General features: G+C 32.3%; 2 protein-coding genes across 4 annotated transcripts; both read right to left on the reverse strand.

Moving 5' to 3' along the window:
* Nucleotides 1-919: 919 nt before the first annotated feature.
* LOC126679518 (transcription factor BIM2-like) lies at nucleotides 920-4,383 on the reverse strand. Of its 2 annotated transcripts, none has more exons than XM_050374565.2 (8): nucleotides 4,184-4,383; nucleotides 3,916-4,079; nucleotides 3,698-3,809; nucleotides 2,972-3,041; nucleotides 2,765-2,860; nucleotides 2,078-2,457; nucleotides 1,407-1,536; nucleotides 920-1,269 (listed from the first exon to the last, which is right to left on the reverse strand). In XM_050374565.2, exons 2-8 carry the CDS (start codon nucleotides 4,001-4,003, stop codon nucleotides 1,159-1,161), a joined length of 987 nt encoding a protein of 328 aa, XP_050230522.1. In that variant the 5' UTR covers nucleotides 4,004-4,079; nucleotides 4,184-4,383; the 3' UTR covers nucleotides 920-1,158. The 2 variants fall into 2 exon arrangements, with proteins under 2 accessions (XP_050230522.1, XP_050230521.1); XM_050374564.2 differs by having other exon boundaries at nucleotides 3,698-3,818; nucleotides 4,184-4,381.
* A 1,922-nt stretch (nucleotides 4,384-6,305) lies between these two features.
* On the reverse strand, nucleotides 6,306-11,139 carry LOC126677826 (O-fucosyltransferase 27). 2 transcript variants are annotated; one of them, XM_050372623.2, is made up of 10 exons: nucleotides 10,701-11,139; nucleotides 10,209-10,293; nucleotides 9,381-9,451; nucleotides 9,210-9,298; nucleotides 8,875-9,118; nucleotides 8,518-8,630; nucleotides 8,343-8,433; nucleotides 8,105-8,233; nucleotides 7,433-7,983; nucleotides 6,306-7,147 (listed from the first exon to the last, which is right to left on the reverse strand). In XM_050372623.2, the coding sequence occupies exons 1-10, from the start codon at nucleotides 10,911-10,913 to the stop codon at nucleotides 6,682-6,684; spliced, it is 2,052 nt and encodes a 683-aa protein (XP_050228580.1). In that variant the 5' UTR covers nucleotides 10,914-11,139; the 3' UTR covers nucleotides 6,306-6,681. The 2 variants fall into 2 exon arrangements, with proteins under 2 accessions (XP_050228580.1, XP_055961430.1); XM_056105455.1 differs by lacking the exon at nucleotides 9,381-9,451 and having other exon boundaries at nucleotides 10,701-10,841.
* Between the last annotated feature and the right edge of the window lie 5,158 nt (nucleotides 11,140-16,297).

Genomic DNA, 16,297 nt, shown 5'->3' on the forward strand with positions numbered 1-16,297 from the left:
TTTAATAATTGGTTACAAAGTGCTAATTAGCTTAAGTAATCCACTTCCTTAAAATATGTTTATTAATTTGAGTTATCCTCCTTTGAATTGAGCCTCTTAATGATTCTAATTCTTGATTAGAATCACTATTTTTCACAGATTTCAAATGCATTTGAGAGCTTTTGAAGAGTAGTTGAAAAACCCCAAATCCAAATTGAGCTCTCATTGTCTTGTTTTTACTTGCTATTTCATTTCACACACTATGATTGTGAATGATTTTGACTTCATTCATTATAATTTACAAATAAGAAAAATAAATGTAATGAACACTCTCATTACAATTGGAATGAATTCAAAAATAGTAATATTATTTTGGAAAAATTATAACTATCACCACTTTAGCTCTAGTTAAACTTACTATTTTCCAAATCAAATTACTGCTGAAAATCCAATCAATTGATGATGAAGTGAAATGCCGAAACTACAAAATGAAAAGCATGGAGATATGAACTCTGCTGTCCATATTAGCACCAGTTAATCGAATTTTCAGTTAATAATAATTCATGGTTATAAAAAATATGTTGTAAATTATATAAAAAAAAGAGTTAAATATTGTGTTGAAATTATAAAATCTGCTATAATTGATGAATTTATTGCATCAAGTATTTAACCCTTTATAATTGAAACAATTGATTCATCAATATCACTACTAAGCTATGCTTCTGAAGGTACATCAGCATCCAGGGACCCAACTTTAACTGAAACAGTCACGAAGCATAAAATGCAGTAGCTATTAGAGGCCTCCAAACCAAACTGCCAATGCAATCTCCGATTACAGATGGATGTCGATGTCCGGGAAAAGAAACAAAAAAACGCAAAAAGGTTTAAACTGGAGATTAATCAAACAGCTAGAGAAGAAACTTCACATGAGAGAAAGTAGTTGGAAGATAAATAAGCTTCTCATTATATGCATGGAAGTGTATCTAAAATAAGAGCTATAAACAAAAGAATATATAACACTTTCAATTACAACTTATGCTTTCCCTCACCTAAAAACAAAGCCACCGCGCAAACCGAAGAGTAGAAACCATGTACAGCTGATCTAGGGTTGGTACCATTTTCAAATAAGGACCAAAATTGAGAAATCAAACAGGCGAAAATGAAACCAGAATGAATAAACTAGATCTTTTGTGTCCTCAGTCTCTTATGAGCCTGATCAGAGTCTTCCATGCAACTCTCAAAAACAGTTTGTTCCATCAATTGACTGTTTAGGTATCGATTTTCTTGATCCTGGATGATTAGTACAAGAAGCAAAAGATAAATAAGGAAATAGCAGAAACCAGAAGTAATAATCTGGATTACCCAGCCATCAGATGCCATCTAAAAACTGGCATCTTCACGTGCTAAGTTTAGAATAACAAACCAACCTTTGAACTTGATGCTGTAAGAGCAGATACAGTATTTAATTGCTTGCCAACATCAATTTGCACCGAGATGCTTGTCTGTGACAAATCTACGCCCGAAGATCGCAGAGTTTGGGTCAGATTATCCAATATCCTGTTGAACACCAGCATTTCCACTCTGTTATGACAACTATAATATCCTTTTCCCCATAAAGTTTTCAGCATAGGAATTATCACTACTAGTTACTATGTCCTCAAGGAAAAGAGGATAGAAGGATACACTAATCTAAGGGTTCTAACAAAGATGTGAATCATGCTCAACCAATAACATAAATGATAATGCAAATTGAACCTTTCACAAACGAAAGATGTACAGAAAAACAAAATACACAAAACAAGGGCATAATCAGGGAAATAAAAACCCGTGACAGGCCCAATACAAATTATCATCTTTGTAGAAATCCTACCCAAGTGGAATAGAATTTTAAATGCAATTCTAAATCAGCATTTCAGATTCCAGTGATTAAATTACTAGCCCTGAACCATATTACTAGCATTTCAGATCTGAAGTAGAGCAACCATACTCGCCTACTTCCTACCCAATCAATAAATTATTGCGCAAAAACTTAAGCATGATCAAGTAGACTTGGAAATCAATGCAAGAGAACAGTAATATACTCTATTCATGCACTCACCCTTGAGAATATGTTCTTGAGTTTCTATCTGATCCACTTTCACTAGTTGGTTCCTGTTGTCTATTCATATTGCTTGGAGCAACACACTCATTAGGACATGGTCTACACTGCCACATGTGTGATCGAAGTTGGTATGCCATGTTATCAGCATCAGAAACAGAAACAGATTCTTGGACAGGCTGAGTAGTGACTCCACCCCTCACATCAGTAGCAAACATATTTGAATGTGATTGCAAATTAAAGGGAACTGCAGCAGTTCCCATGTCAGATTCAATCGGGTTAAGTATATCTGTGAGCATGGCAGTGGTCTCATGAGCAGAACCATTCTTCAACACTTGAGAATGATCCACTAGATCCTCAACAGGAGAATGGTGATTTTTCTGCAATAAACAGAAGATGCTTTACTATTCCCCACAATCGCAATCAAAAGATGTTATCGTAGGATCCAATACTAAAAATCTTCAATCGAGATTCAAACAAGTTCTGAACAAAATTCAATATTTTTTGTTCCCAAAAAAGTGATATTCACTTCATCAAGAAGCAATAAGAAAACCCACTTCCCGTGTTCGGAAAATTTCAATAATACTAGTTGAAGATTAACTGTAGACGCACAAGAAACACAGCAAACAAAGGAAAATGCAATTCAAAATACAATAAGTACACACACATCATCAGTTAAAATTTTACCCAAGGCCTCAATTTTGTTGGCTCCTGACCCCAGCCCTGGTACGACCCTTCATACATCTGTAACTTTTCCTGTAAAAACTGAATGTACTCTATAACCTGCACATTGTTATTAGTTTTTTAAAATTTAGTTAAGAAAGAAAAAGATTTGGGATTTTTGATTGAGAGTAACAGAATTTAAGTCAATTAATCCAAGATACTGGCACACACCTCTAACAAGAATGAAGCCTTGTCTCTTTTCTGATCATTTTGAGGAATAATTTCTCTCAAAATCTGGAACCTGACTCACAGATAGAGTTGTTCAAAGATGAGGAAAGAATCATTACTGTGCTACTGAATTTCAATAAGCTTAAGAAACCAAACAAAAGCTTCTTATTACTATACCAGACTGATAACCGATGAATGAGAGTATAGTTAAAAAGAGAGCTAAACCCTACAAGTATTCTTCCACTTCCAGCAAATCTCTAACATATTAGCCAGCTATTCAAAACCGAAAATTGACAGAATAGCTCAACTGTAGCTCTAAATACATTAGTTGAATGAACTGGGTCATCTTTCTCAACCCAAATTCCATCTACTGCAAAACTGTTGCTACACCATTATAATACTACGCCGCCATTCTTTTTATTTATATTCCTACTACTACTACTAAAATCTGGACCAAGACAAAGATTCCATTTCTTTTTATTTTTTTCCTCATATTTTCATATTATCCTCATGCTCCCATACACTCGAAAATATTTTTCAGATTCTTTCAAACAGACAATCCTGACATTTCAAATTATGCTACAATGTTGAACAAGTGAACTATTTTCATACAAAGTTGAAACAGTCAAGAGCAAATTTTTAAAGCTATAAATCTAGTAAGACAGGCACATATTGTTGCTGCCGTTTATTATGTAAACATTAAAACAACTAATTAAAATGTAATATCACCTCTCATTAATCTTGCTCCGCCTACGTTGCTCAGTCTCGGAATGCTTAGACCTACTATTCGCATTGGAATTATTGGACTTGTGTTGCTCACTTCTTTTACCTTCTCCTTTCCCTGTTTCTCCTTCAAAATAGCAACAACAGCATAATTCAATGAAATTAATATAAAAAAAAAACATTTCTTTATCAAGTAGAGCAATGTAATGTAATGTGTTAAGCACCTCTGTAAGAAGAGGAATCGTAATCGTCAGCTTCATCGTACTCTTCTTCTTGAAGATTATGAGGCTTATTATTACCAGATTTCACCATTATTCTCAATTTCAGACTAGAAGCTCGATTGTCTGCTTATAAACAATTCCAGAATCGAACCTGTTTTCAGCTAAAACTGAAAAAAAAAAAAAACATTAACAGAGCTTGAAAGTTAAAGCGAAGAAGAGCATAATTAAAAAAAATAAAAAAATCTTCTGTCTAAACTTTCAGAAACATTACCTAATAGGTAAATTTGAGTTTGTGCGGATCAAATGATGAGAGCATGAGAACTGAGAAATAAAGCTCCGAAATATTATCCGGCAAAGGTCCGCCGGGTCTGAAATTCGAACTCTTTTTTTTGCAGTGAGAGGGAGAAAGCCCTACAATTTTTTTGGAATTTCTTTGTCTGCCATAAATTATTTTTAATTAATCGCTCTTTAACAAACACTGTGACATGGGTGTTTTTTAGAGTTATTTTATTTGTTTCAACTATTATACTTTAATTTAATTTATTGATAAATTAGAGGATTTTCAAAAATATAATTAAATGATAACATTGAAAGATAAATTATTTTTGATAGATTAATATGATTGTTAGTAATTAGTAAAAACAAAAATCATTTTAGTGCCATGGTAATACATTTTTTAGTAATTTTTTCATATTTATCTTACTAAAATTTAGTCTATGTATTTCCATTTTTATTGAATTTAAATCGTTTAGTTAATTTTTCTCCGACGTGAATTAATTGACACTGTTGAGATTTTTTTATAACGAAATGGCCCGATATTAATGAAACGAAAGGCGTAATAATTAGATATACATTCATTATCCTCTCTTTAAATTATTGCTCTACCTTAAAAACAAAAAAACTCTCTCAACTTAAAACCCTAGCCGCATATCTTCAAGGGAGGTGATTTTGGCCATTTTTTGGTCTAAAATCACCTCCCTCACTCTCAAATCTCTTCTATTGTAGTGTTTGCTTTCAATAATTTTAAATTTTAATTTTATTTTGTGCTTCTTCTCTTCCTTTATGGAGTTTTTGTCTTCCTTTGTGGAGTTATTTTTACCCTTTGTGGATTTTCTTATTTCCTTCATGGAAATTATCTTGGGGTGTAGATCTAAAGTATTATCAAGAGAATTTTTATTTCTATTATTCTATCAATCGGACTCATACAAAGACCAAAGAGTCGATTTGTGGTTTAAAATAATCACCGAGTGGAGCGGGCGGATCGCCGAGTTGCACATCCAAAGAGCTCCGTCAACGCGTTTGAAGAATTTAGATATAAATTTCTGCTATTTTACTGATGTCCTACTCTCTATGTACTTCTTGAATGTATTGTTTAGCTTACATTTAGATCAAGTTGTACGTTTATTTACCTATTAATGAAATATTATTATTATTATCAAAAAAAAAAAAAAAGGCGTAATAATTCAATGTTGAGTCGTTGACACATAAAAATACAGGGATAGAGTGCTAAAAACAAAACAAAATCAGGGACTAGAAAATGGGTTATTTTATTTATGCCTAACAAAAATGATACTATATGATATAGAAGCTTCAATGCTGATTTGGAATATGTTTAATACTGATGTGGCACACAATATTGCTGATGTCACATGAAAGGCAACATGCGCAGTTATTATCAATAATTATGCCCGAGACATTATAATTGGGCAGATTATGAATCAAACAATAATAATCAAAACGTACATATAAAGAAGCTTCATGAAATATATATGAGCACAAACATTGAGTACTAATACTTATTGATTGAATATACATGTAGAATGTCTAGAGCTTTTCAGAAAATCATATTATAAAATATAGTAGGATTTAAAAAAATTATGCCCAACTTTGGAAATCTACAATTACAAACTCCATTCATACTATTATTACTAGCTGAAATGGATCTTATGAGCAGAAGAGAAATGCTTAGATGCCGTTACTATTGCCTCCTCCGACGTAGAGCGTGTGTAATTTTTATCACCGTTAGCATCACCGGACATTCTGGTAGTCTCACCGAAGCACGAAATAAACCACCCTAAAAAGGATGGGAACCAACTAGCCTTTTTGTTGCTGTTCATTTGCTCGTTAAACTTAAGCTGCAGTAGTTTTTAGTCACAATTCAAAGAAATGTTAGAACCGCTACTCGATTTGATTTGTTTATGTTTTGATTATCAATAGATTGGGAAAATTTATAAGCTGGGATGTCTTGATGGTCAAGTTTTATTTTGGATGGATTATGACATTTAAGGGGGATTAATTGTTGAACAAGTGATTTTGACCCCATGAGTCATGACAATTGCTGACTCTGGTCGTTTCCTTGACTCTGTTACTCGGCAATTTCACTAGTCTAGCAGTTTAGTTGTCTCGAAACTTTCTATTCGTCAATTATAATTAAAAAAAAATACAATTCCATCACTGATTAGCACCTATGTTATTCTGCTAAACTATGTTACAAACTGTAATCAATAAAATGCCTAGGAAAAGAAGAAATTTTTCCACAAAAGAGTGTCACAAGGAACATCCTAGTCTATCTCAAAATTGACCTATATATTTTCCCAGAATCAAAAGTGGGGATTCTTACCGGAAGAGCGATCGATCAGAACACACACGGGTCAAATTTAAAGGCTGGCTAATTGATTTCTTCAGTTAGAAGTTAACTAAACCTTCCTTCCCTCACCTACACAGGCTGAACCATAAACTATAACCGCGGCTAAATGGGGCTCTTCTTTATTATTCGGAACTCTCGAGTTCTTCCTGGTCTTCCATTGGAGCTTCTTCTTTATTTATCTCTCCACCTCCATTTTCATTATTTCCGACACTATGCTTGAAAAAAAATCCCGAAGACGATGAAACGTCTTCATCGAGATCCTCCTCAATTTCTTTTTCCTTTGACCTTGACATTTCTTCACCATCCATCCATTTAGGGCAGTGGTGGGTAACTCCAAGAGTAGCCTCAACCTGTGTCTGAGCTGACGGGCTTGAAGCGTGCGATGATGTTTCAGTATGAACAGATCTCGAGCAACAACATTCAGGAACTGGATGAGAAATAAAAGATAATGGCTTGGTTTTAGTCGATGTTTCTTTTAACCCGTCGATCAAACTTCTTCGAAGATGTCTGCGTATAGATGTCAGCCACGTATGGTTTGCTTGATATAGGTGGTCTTTGTTTTCATCCAAAAGCTTGACAACTTCTTTCCTAGAACATTAAATAACAAATATATTAAAAAGATATGGAAATCCATACTGCTTCATATAAATACAGTATGTTACACAGGCGCTTGTAAATCCTACGTTTCTGCATTTCCGTTTTTGAAAACGCTTCTGAAACTCAACATTTAAATTTATAACCTGTTCTAGTAAAAAAATATCATCTCGCCATTTTTCATTTCAGCAATTCCGTTCCCAAGCAGCATAATACTTGATAGATACTTTCTTAAGCCGCTAATTATACATGCATTCACGATTGTGTGCTGAATTTTACCTGTCCGGTCGAAATGTTTTAGATGAAGCTGATTGGTAGAGCCTATGCCCCATAACCAAGCTGGCAAAATTTGGACGCCCTTTACCATCACGGTCAAATCCAGGAATAAACACATCAGCTTCAACACAGATCATATAGTCAACTGCATCCCATAGCAATTTATGGGCATTAGTCCTCAACTCAATGACCGTGCTCTCAGGCTCATTATCACTCTCGGCAACCCAACCCCACCACCCTTCAATGTTATAAGATTTAGGCCGAGCTGGCGGAGGCGGAAGTGGCCGAGGCCTTGGACCTGCATTTTTCCAATCTACAATCTTCTTTTCTTCCACAAAAGAAGGCGGGGTCCTTGGATATTTGTCAACAAGGTTAACCTCGCGGCCATAAATTCTACTAAGCTCCCATCCTGCACTTAGAGAAGTCCTATCGACAACATTTTCAAACATTCCGTGAAGAGGAATTAATGTTCTTTGGCCACCAAAAACTTCTCCACCGGATACATATATAACCGTATCCCATGAGTATCCATATGCGCGGAGAAGAATACCAACCTGTTAAAATGTCCAAGTCATTTGGAACAGACAAAATTAAAATGCACAACTGCTCAAAGGATAATTTTAAAAGAAACTATGTAATGAATGAGTGCAATCTATAACAGAAATCGGATAGTACCTCCTCTGGCATTAAAGGACACAAACCATTGAGCCGCTGTTCAATAGAATTTACAGTAAGCTTTCCCTTGATGATACCGTGTTTCATCATCCAAGCTCGCTTATGCTGAATGAGTTCAGTGTGCACATCCTTGGGAAGAGCTCCAAGACACAATACACAATCAAAAACCAGATAAGTTCTGAGGTAAGGTTTGACAAATAAATTCACAAATTTTGCCATCTGGGTTTGGCATTGGTACCTGGAAGAGTTCGGCACAGCCATGATATGCTAAAGCATCCCTTGTCATCCCAGGATCAAAGGCTATAAATGGCCGGCCAGACGCCCTTAACCTAAATATTAAGAGGTATCACTCAGTATAAAAGAAAAATATGGAAGTAGTGAAGTTAAAAATTATGTTAGGAACAAACATCAACCTATGCAGAATCTTAGTTGCAAGTTCCTCGACCTCTTGTCGGAACCGTAAGGCATGAAAAGCAACTCTACATCTCAGTCTTTGATACTCTTCAAGCTGAGGTGGAAGAATAGCCTACAGCAGAATCAGAAAAGATGATAGTTTCTAATTATTTGATACTGTAATGAAACTAAAATATGGTATGAAATTGAGATTGAGAAAAGACGATTAAAACTTTCAAAGGGGAATATAAGTATATAACAACAGTTTTTCACTTGACAAGTCAAATTTGAACAGCTTGTCTTTCTTACGTGGCAAAAACAAGACACAAAAACAGTAAAATCAAGTGGGTACATGATCAGGTCTATGTTGTGAGTACCTGCAAGCATCCTCCATCAGCAACCACCAATTCAACCACTGCATGCTTACTGAGTACTGGAAGAACTTGATGCAAATAAAAATATGGCGAAGCTGAACGAGAAACTTTGAATGATGGAATCCGCTTCTTTCTCCTTGCCCCTTTAAGATCTTTGGGAAGGGTTTTCACAACTTTTATATCTTTTACTAAAGCTGCCATGAATTCATCCTCATTGTAAAGGTATGCAAAACTCTTGAACTCGGAGCTAAAATATCATTAACAAAAAGATTAGTTTTTCCACTGAGATAACTTTAAGAAAAATTAACATTGCACTTATGAGATTCAACAAAAATCACCTGATTCCTTTGCTGCTTGTGGTTGATTGGATCTCAGGAACCACTAAAGTGGCATTAAGAAGCCGAGCAACCGCAACCACATCGCAAATCTAAAAGGTTAATAAGAGATTAGAATCTTCTATACTATAATTTTAAATCTAAAATTTCAAAAGCATGCAAATGCATCCTCACCGAATTCCTAATTTCATGAAAACCGCCTTGTATTTTCACAAAGACATATCCATTTGAGAGTGGTTTGGGATCTGTCACATGAATGTAGCTTCAAATATAATATAGAAAAGAAAAAAAAAATACCATCATACAAACTTCATGCAGTTATCAAACTGTTTTGAATGCAAGCATATGTAACCACACTTTTCTTGAAAAGACGGATAAGCAACTGTAAAATTGCAATCTACTGATAGACAATCCTTTAATTGAGCATGAGATAATTACGTCAAAGACGTAAGCAGCATAGTATAATCAAAAATGCATCCAGCTAAGGTTTTCTAGGAAAATGGTGTCAAGTTAAATCACCTGAAATGGGCATCATTTCTTATGCAAATACAGTGTACGATTCAGAGAGCAAAACATTAAACATTGAAATTATGTCAGTAACATTTCTTTAATTATGGACCTTGCATTTGTTTAGATCTATTACCTACTTATATTGCTAAATTAGACTTGGTTATCGTATAATAATCAATTGCTGCTCTAACATACCGTCTTCTTTCTTTAGCAACTCATAAAACAAAATCAAATTATTTTTGCAGGCATTGTCCGACCACTTCAACCCGACTGACGGGGCATAAACTAAGCATCAAAAACCTATCACTACCTTCAAAAATGCAGTAACTCTATCAGTTTTTACTTCTTAGCTCCTAAGTCTCATAAATCATGAAAAAAATGTAACTTTGGTCTCTACGAAGATCAAACATTCTGAAATTTTAATACTTAAGTACTCAAGTCTTCAAAACACACGGAACAAATAATAACATCAAGATAAGCACAAGATCTAACCAGCATAATGTCCTCTGGGATTTGCATCTGGATGCAAAGATTCGAGACTTCGTACCGGACCCCATAGTCTTCTGTACAACGGGCTCTGCACCACAGATTAAAGTGAAAACTATAAACTATCCATAAAAACAATAGTTCATCGCAAGCCAAAAGTAATAAACAGTATTGCAGATTAGATACCATATGGTCCACCACATACAAACAGAAGCAGCATTTAAATGGAAAAACAAACTAAGCCTATTAATTGAAAATAGATCCAAACTAAACAAAATAAAAATCACAAGAACAAAGAACTTAGCAAATTCAAGAAAACAAACAAATGAATACACCTAAGTTTCATTAAATAGCCTTCTTAGATCCATGCAAAATAACAAAAAGGAAGATTCACAAAACAAAAACTAACACCAAAAAGTTTCCATCTTTCACAAGCACCAGAACTCTAATTCAAAAAACCATCAAAGTAGAACAAAAATAAAGATCAAAACTTCTTACATTTTTGGGGAATTCAGCATTAGTCTCAAAGATGGGTCTCCAAGAAAAGATAGTGATAGAAGATTGGTAGTCAGATATACCCTCTTGAGTGAATCTAGCCAGAAGAAAATGCACAAACAGACTAAAAGCAGACAAAACTAATCCAACCAAACCAACCCATTTCATCTTAGACTTCATCACCATCTTCCCTTCACCTTTCATTTGAAAACCCATACACACACCAAATATATATATATATATGTGTTTTACATATATATATGCAGAAGTAAAACACAAGTTTAACTGTCGTTTCACAGATACCCAGAAGCTGATTAGTTTCTAATTCTCTCTATAAATGAGTAAAGTCGAGAGCTTTGTTTGAAACAGAGAGAGGGAGACAGTGGAACAGTCAGAGTCAAGAGAGAGAAGTAAGTGACGCGTGAGAAAAATGTCTTGTAATAATAATACAGTGAGTTGGATAAATCAGACGCACTATGTTTTTGTAAGATCTTGTTAGATTTTATTACTCTCAGTTAATAGAGCGTGTGACTCACGGACTAATTAAATTATAAAGAGTATATTTTCTTCCATTTTTGTGAAAAAATTAATTTCTTTAGTGTGGAAAATGTATAGATTGTGTTAATGGCTTCCAGTTGCAGACTGGCAGTACTGTGTGAAGTATAGGAACCTTGGGGTTTGTTGGCTTTTTGGTTTGTAAGAAAATTTAAGACAAAGTAATGGGAGTGTCCTTTATTTTTATTTTTATTTTTTATATACTTTTCTTACAATGATGTTTATAAAAAGTTAATTTGTTTTTCTTTTTAACTTTTTGATTAATTTTTTATAATTATAATTAACAAGTTATCTCTCAAATGTATAACTGTTGGACAATATTCTGCTATGATTGTGGATTAAATTTTTCCTATAAACGCTCTATGTCGCCGATAAAAAGTATTTAAGTATAAACAAATCAGAATTCAAAAAAAAAGTATAAACAAATCATAGGATATTGAATTGTGAGACTATATAAACATTTAGGCAAGTTAATTTAAATACACTTGAAGGCTTAGCCCAGTTAGCCAATCTCTAATGATATATGTATGAGGTTGAGGGTTCCCAACACTCACGGGCAGTGTGCCTATTTAAAAAATGTTTATCATTAACATCCACTAACTCCCGCTAACAATTAGAATAGGTTATCTTTGACAAAAAAAAATTAATTTAAATAAATTTAAAAGCACTTTTTTTTCATAATACTCATATTAGGTTTTAATATAACATATTACTTTATCCATATACATATATAAACTGCTTATTACACATTTAATATTTTTTTTTTTTTTTTTATAAAAGATACCAAAGATTATATTTTAAAACATTTATATTTGATCAGTACATATCTAATATAAAATTCATCATCGATGGATCCCGAGGTATGGTGGATGATCTAATAGATGTGGAAACCCGTATACCGTTGATCTGATAGGCTATGGTCGTATTTGCAATGAAAAAAGGTCGATGAGGTTGGGCTTTTAGATCCAAAGTTTATTCCAATGTAAAAATCGGTAAGGATTATAGGGTAATTAAAGTAGTAAACATAGGAATAGTAGCGTAACATGTAAAAAATGATAATGATACCCTTTTATAGACGCTTTGGCAAGATTTTTGGGGACTTTACAACGTATTTCATCAATCACTTTAATAAAATACTTTAAAAATCTTAATCTATCTTTGTTGGCATTCTACTGTTCAAAATTAAATTTTAAAGTTAAACATTGACGGTTAAAAATAAATTAAAATTTTATTCAGTGTACAAATTCGATTTTATATACGTAAAACTAAATATGAGCATGCGGTAGGTCGGTTACAACTGAACTAAGATACCAAAATCCAAAGAGAGTGATCGACCGAATGCTATTTATGCTCAAAATCAAATTGACAGATTTAATTCTAACCACGAATTGAAGGGGGAAAAAGCTAAAAAATACAAAACCAAAATGGATCAAATAGTTTGGTCATTTAACTGGCTTACTAAAATTCAAAAAATAGGAGGAAATGTTCTAGCAAAATATATTTTTTTAATTTATTTGGTGGATTCGGTTAATTAGCATAATTTAAATCTCAATCCGAACTAAACACCAAAAACTAAATTTATTAATCTCAATATCAAATTGTATGTACCATACTTTCACCAAACCAAACCGACCAAAAGTTCGGCTTGTTTGGTTATATTGACGTCAGATATTATATGCACCCTACATAAAACTCCAATTAAGACTTCTAAAGTGCAATTTTGTACAATTGGTATTGATGGTTCCGGTGATATTGGATTCGGTCTTAATGGTTTTTAATGTGGCCGGTCTGAATGTGATCTTCAATCTACATATAAAAGATATGTTAAAAAGATTCGAGCCGGTGTTGACTCGAACACCCTTCGATACCTAAGTCATATAGATTGATTTGATAGGAGTGAATTTGAGTAATTAAAAGTGTCCTTTACATGATCTAGGTCCATAAATATGTAATAGATAGTTATTGTGTTGTAGTATGAGTTTTGTTATTGATTTGAGTTCATCTTCTTGTTAAGATTAGGTAAAATCTGTCCTTATCCCTGATTTCACGGGATAAGGGTGTTATCTCACCTTCTGGAGGTCTTATGCGGAGAACAATGCGTACTGAGTTAGTGATTTCGGGCTTGTCTCTGAGTCAGTGATTAACGTCACATATGTGGGTCTTGCGTACTATTTTAGTGTTGTATCCATCAGTTGTTTTGGTAAACCTAAATCAGTAAAAAGCATTGTGTTGACATATTTTTTAAAAAGTCAAATCTTTCATTAAAATTTTGTAAAAATTCACACCTTCCAATTTTATCCAATTTATCTTGAACCGTATGTTTTTGTTTCAATAATGTTCCAATATGTAATTTTGCTCATGTGGCGCCTACATAGCGCTGATGTGGCATGCCACACATAAGCGCCAAATAAGTAAAATCGTGTAATTAGACACAATTGAAACGAAATCGTGTGTTTCAGGATAAATTAGATAAAATTGAAAGAGTTGGATTTTTGTGAATTTTTTTTAAAAGATTTGGTATTTTTTAGTCATTTGGCCTTTTTAAAATTAATAAGTACTTTAATTAAAATAATAGTTGAAATACTGAATATATAAAAGAATTAAAACACAATTGATGTAATTATTCTTATTTGTAAAAATTTGTATATCATATTTATTCTTTGCTCCCTAAATTATTTGACGGAAACATAAAGTCTTTGCAATCTGAGGAAAGTGTAACATATTCATTGATTTGGTAATGTGGCCTCTGATCCCCACCTAACATGCCTGACCTTTTACTATCTCTAAAATCCTCTTATGGTCACGTGATATTACCTTATGTTACGTGAAAAGCTATTCATAAACAATAACCTTCTCAATTTTAAAAAATATATATTTTAAAAAATCATTAATTTTTAAAAATAAGCTTTAAGTTCAAATATTCATCTTTTTTTTAAGGTTTAATCACCAAAAAATACCAAACCTATACGCATTGTGTCAATTATAGCCAAACCTTTAAAACTCACCAGATTTAGCCAAACCTTATATGTTCTGTTTCTTTTTTAGCAATTTTTGAAGCGAACCGGTTTTTATAACACCGTGTCGTCCACGTCACCGCCAACTAAGCAATTGGCTGGCATGACAGCTGAAATATTTAAATAAGGTTTGGTTATAACTGACACAAAATGCATAGGTTTGGTATTTTTTGGTGAATAAAACTAATTTTAAAATTAAATGATTAATTATATTATAATAAAATTCATATATATTTAAAAAATAATTTTTTATTTAACGTTAATTAAAATTAATTTATTTTTTTACTAAATTTAAATAGTTCTAATAAATGTTTTTTACATATTTGATGGATATATAATTAATTTAAATCTATTAAAAAGAAAAAATGTCATATTCATCTTAAAATTTATTTTTTTAAATTCCAGTCGTCGGTTCTTTGACACCGCCGCCATTTGAGACCCAATTGTTCGTCTTCCAACGAACAATCTGAGAGTAATATACACAACAAACATACGACAGTATTCATAATTCAACTATACACACATAAATATAAAAATAATCATTGAATAGACTGCTTATTTAAAAAACGAGTGTAATTATTTTCTCTTTTTAAAAAAAAAAGTGAAACTCATTGTGATGTAATCAATATATATCATGATGTTTATAAGTATAAACGCATATTTATTTTACTCAGCATAGCCAAAAACTTACCTTAATTTACACATAACTATTTTATTTATTACCTAAATCCAGTCATATCAAGATCTCAACAACATCAAAAATAATAAATCAAGTTCAAAATTATCATGAACATTAAATCTTTTCACCAAATTTAATTCAACATTAATTCCTAAATAATACATTAATTCATTTTTTAATTACATATTCATTAAATATATTATAATATAAATTTATTAAATTTAATAAAAAATTAAAATTAGTATTAAATAGAAAATATTAATTATTTTTATATATATATATATATATATATATATATATAAATTCCATAAATGATATAATTATTAAATTTAAAAATTGGCTTGAATTTAAAATTAGGTTTATTCACCCAAAAAATAGCAAACCTATTTTTTTGTGTCAGTTATAGCCAAACCTTATTTAAATATTTCAGATGACATGTCAGCCAATTGCTTAGTTGGCGGTGACGTGGACGACACGGTGTCAGAAAAACCGGTTTGATTCAAAAAGGGTTAATTACATATAAAATCACCACCTTTACACGAAATTGCAAAAATAACTCGACCTTTAGAACGTGGCAATTCAGGGCACCACCTTTCATTTCTTTTCAAAAATAACATGGGCACATTTTTAGTGGCGTTTTTGCTGACGTGGCATGACACGTGGCACTCCCATTGGGTGTCCAAGTCAGCAAAATTTTATTTAAAAATGTGTTCATGTTGTTTTTGAAAAGAAATGAAAGGTGGTGCCCTGAATTGACACGTTTTAAAGGTCGTGTTATTTTTGAGAATTCGTGTAAAGGTGGTGATTTTATATGTAATTAATCCATTCAAAAATGGCTAAAAAAGAAACAGAACATATAAAGTTTGGCTAAATCTGGTGATTTTTAAAGGTTTGGCTATAATTGACACAAAACGTATAGGTTTGGCATTTTTTAGTGATTAACCCTTTTTAAATCGCCTTCTATGCTTTGATTATTATAAAAATAACACATACACTTAATAGATACTTGAAAAAATACATCATTATATATCTCTAACAAATTTTTAACACAAAACATGTAAAATGAATCTTTATAAGCATAAATAGAAAGTACAAAGCGTATGAAAAAATGATATTTTTTTTATAAATTTTTAACTTTAAGTTATTTTTGTAAAAAAAATGAATTTTATCAGGACTCACTTTCATATTCTTATTTTAAAAATTATTTGTTTATTTTCTCACTAGTTATATTACTTCTCATTTGTCTTATAATTGTGCTATTTAATTTAATAAAATAAAGAATTGATAAAAAAATTAGTTTATTTTAACATCTAAATTTTTATTTCAAATAAGTATAGATATTAATAAATATA

The sequence above is a fragment of the Mercurialis annua genome, linkage group LG4 (assembly GCF_937616625.2).
Source record: "Mercurialis annua linkage group LG4, ddMerAnnu1.2, whole genome shotgun sequence".
NCBI lineage: Eukaryota > Viridiplantae > Streptophyta > Magnoliopsida > Malpighiales > Euphorbiaceae > Mercurialis > Mercurialis annua.

What these genes read in the sequence shown, in the direction of transcription:
- LOC126679518 (XM_050374564.2), bottom strand. Translation starts at nt 4,003, where the DNA reads ATGGTGAAATCTGGTAATAATAAGCCTCATAATCTTCAAGAAGAAGAG. An exon ending in AGGCTTCATTCTTGTTAGAG is followed by an intron (nt 2,861 to 2,971) that starts GTGTGTGCCAGT and finishes AACAATGTGCAG; the next exon opens with GTTATAGAGTACATTCAGTT. An exon ending in TTACAGCATCAAGTTCAAAG is followed by an intron (nt 1,270 to 1,406) that starts GTTGGTTTGTTA and finishes CTAATCATCCAG; the next exon opens with GATCAAGAAAATCGATACCT.
- LOC126677826 (XM_050372623.2), bottom strand. Translation starts at nt 10,913, where the DNA reads ATGGGTTTTCAAATGAAAGGTGAAGGGAAGATGGTGATGAAGTCTAAG. An exon ending in CTGATGGAGGATGCTTGCAG is followed by an intron (nt 8,631 to 8,874) that starts GTACTCACAACA and finishes ATTCTGCTGTAG; the next exon opens with GCTATTCTTCCACCTCAGCT. An exon ending in AAAACATTTCGACCGGACAG is followed by an intron (nt 7,148 to 7,432) that starts GTAAAATTCAGC and finishes TTAATGTTCTAG; the next exon opens with GAAAGAAGTTGTCAAGCTTT.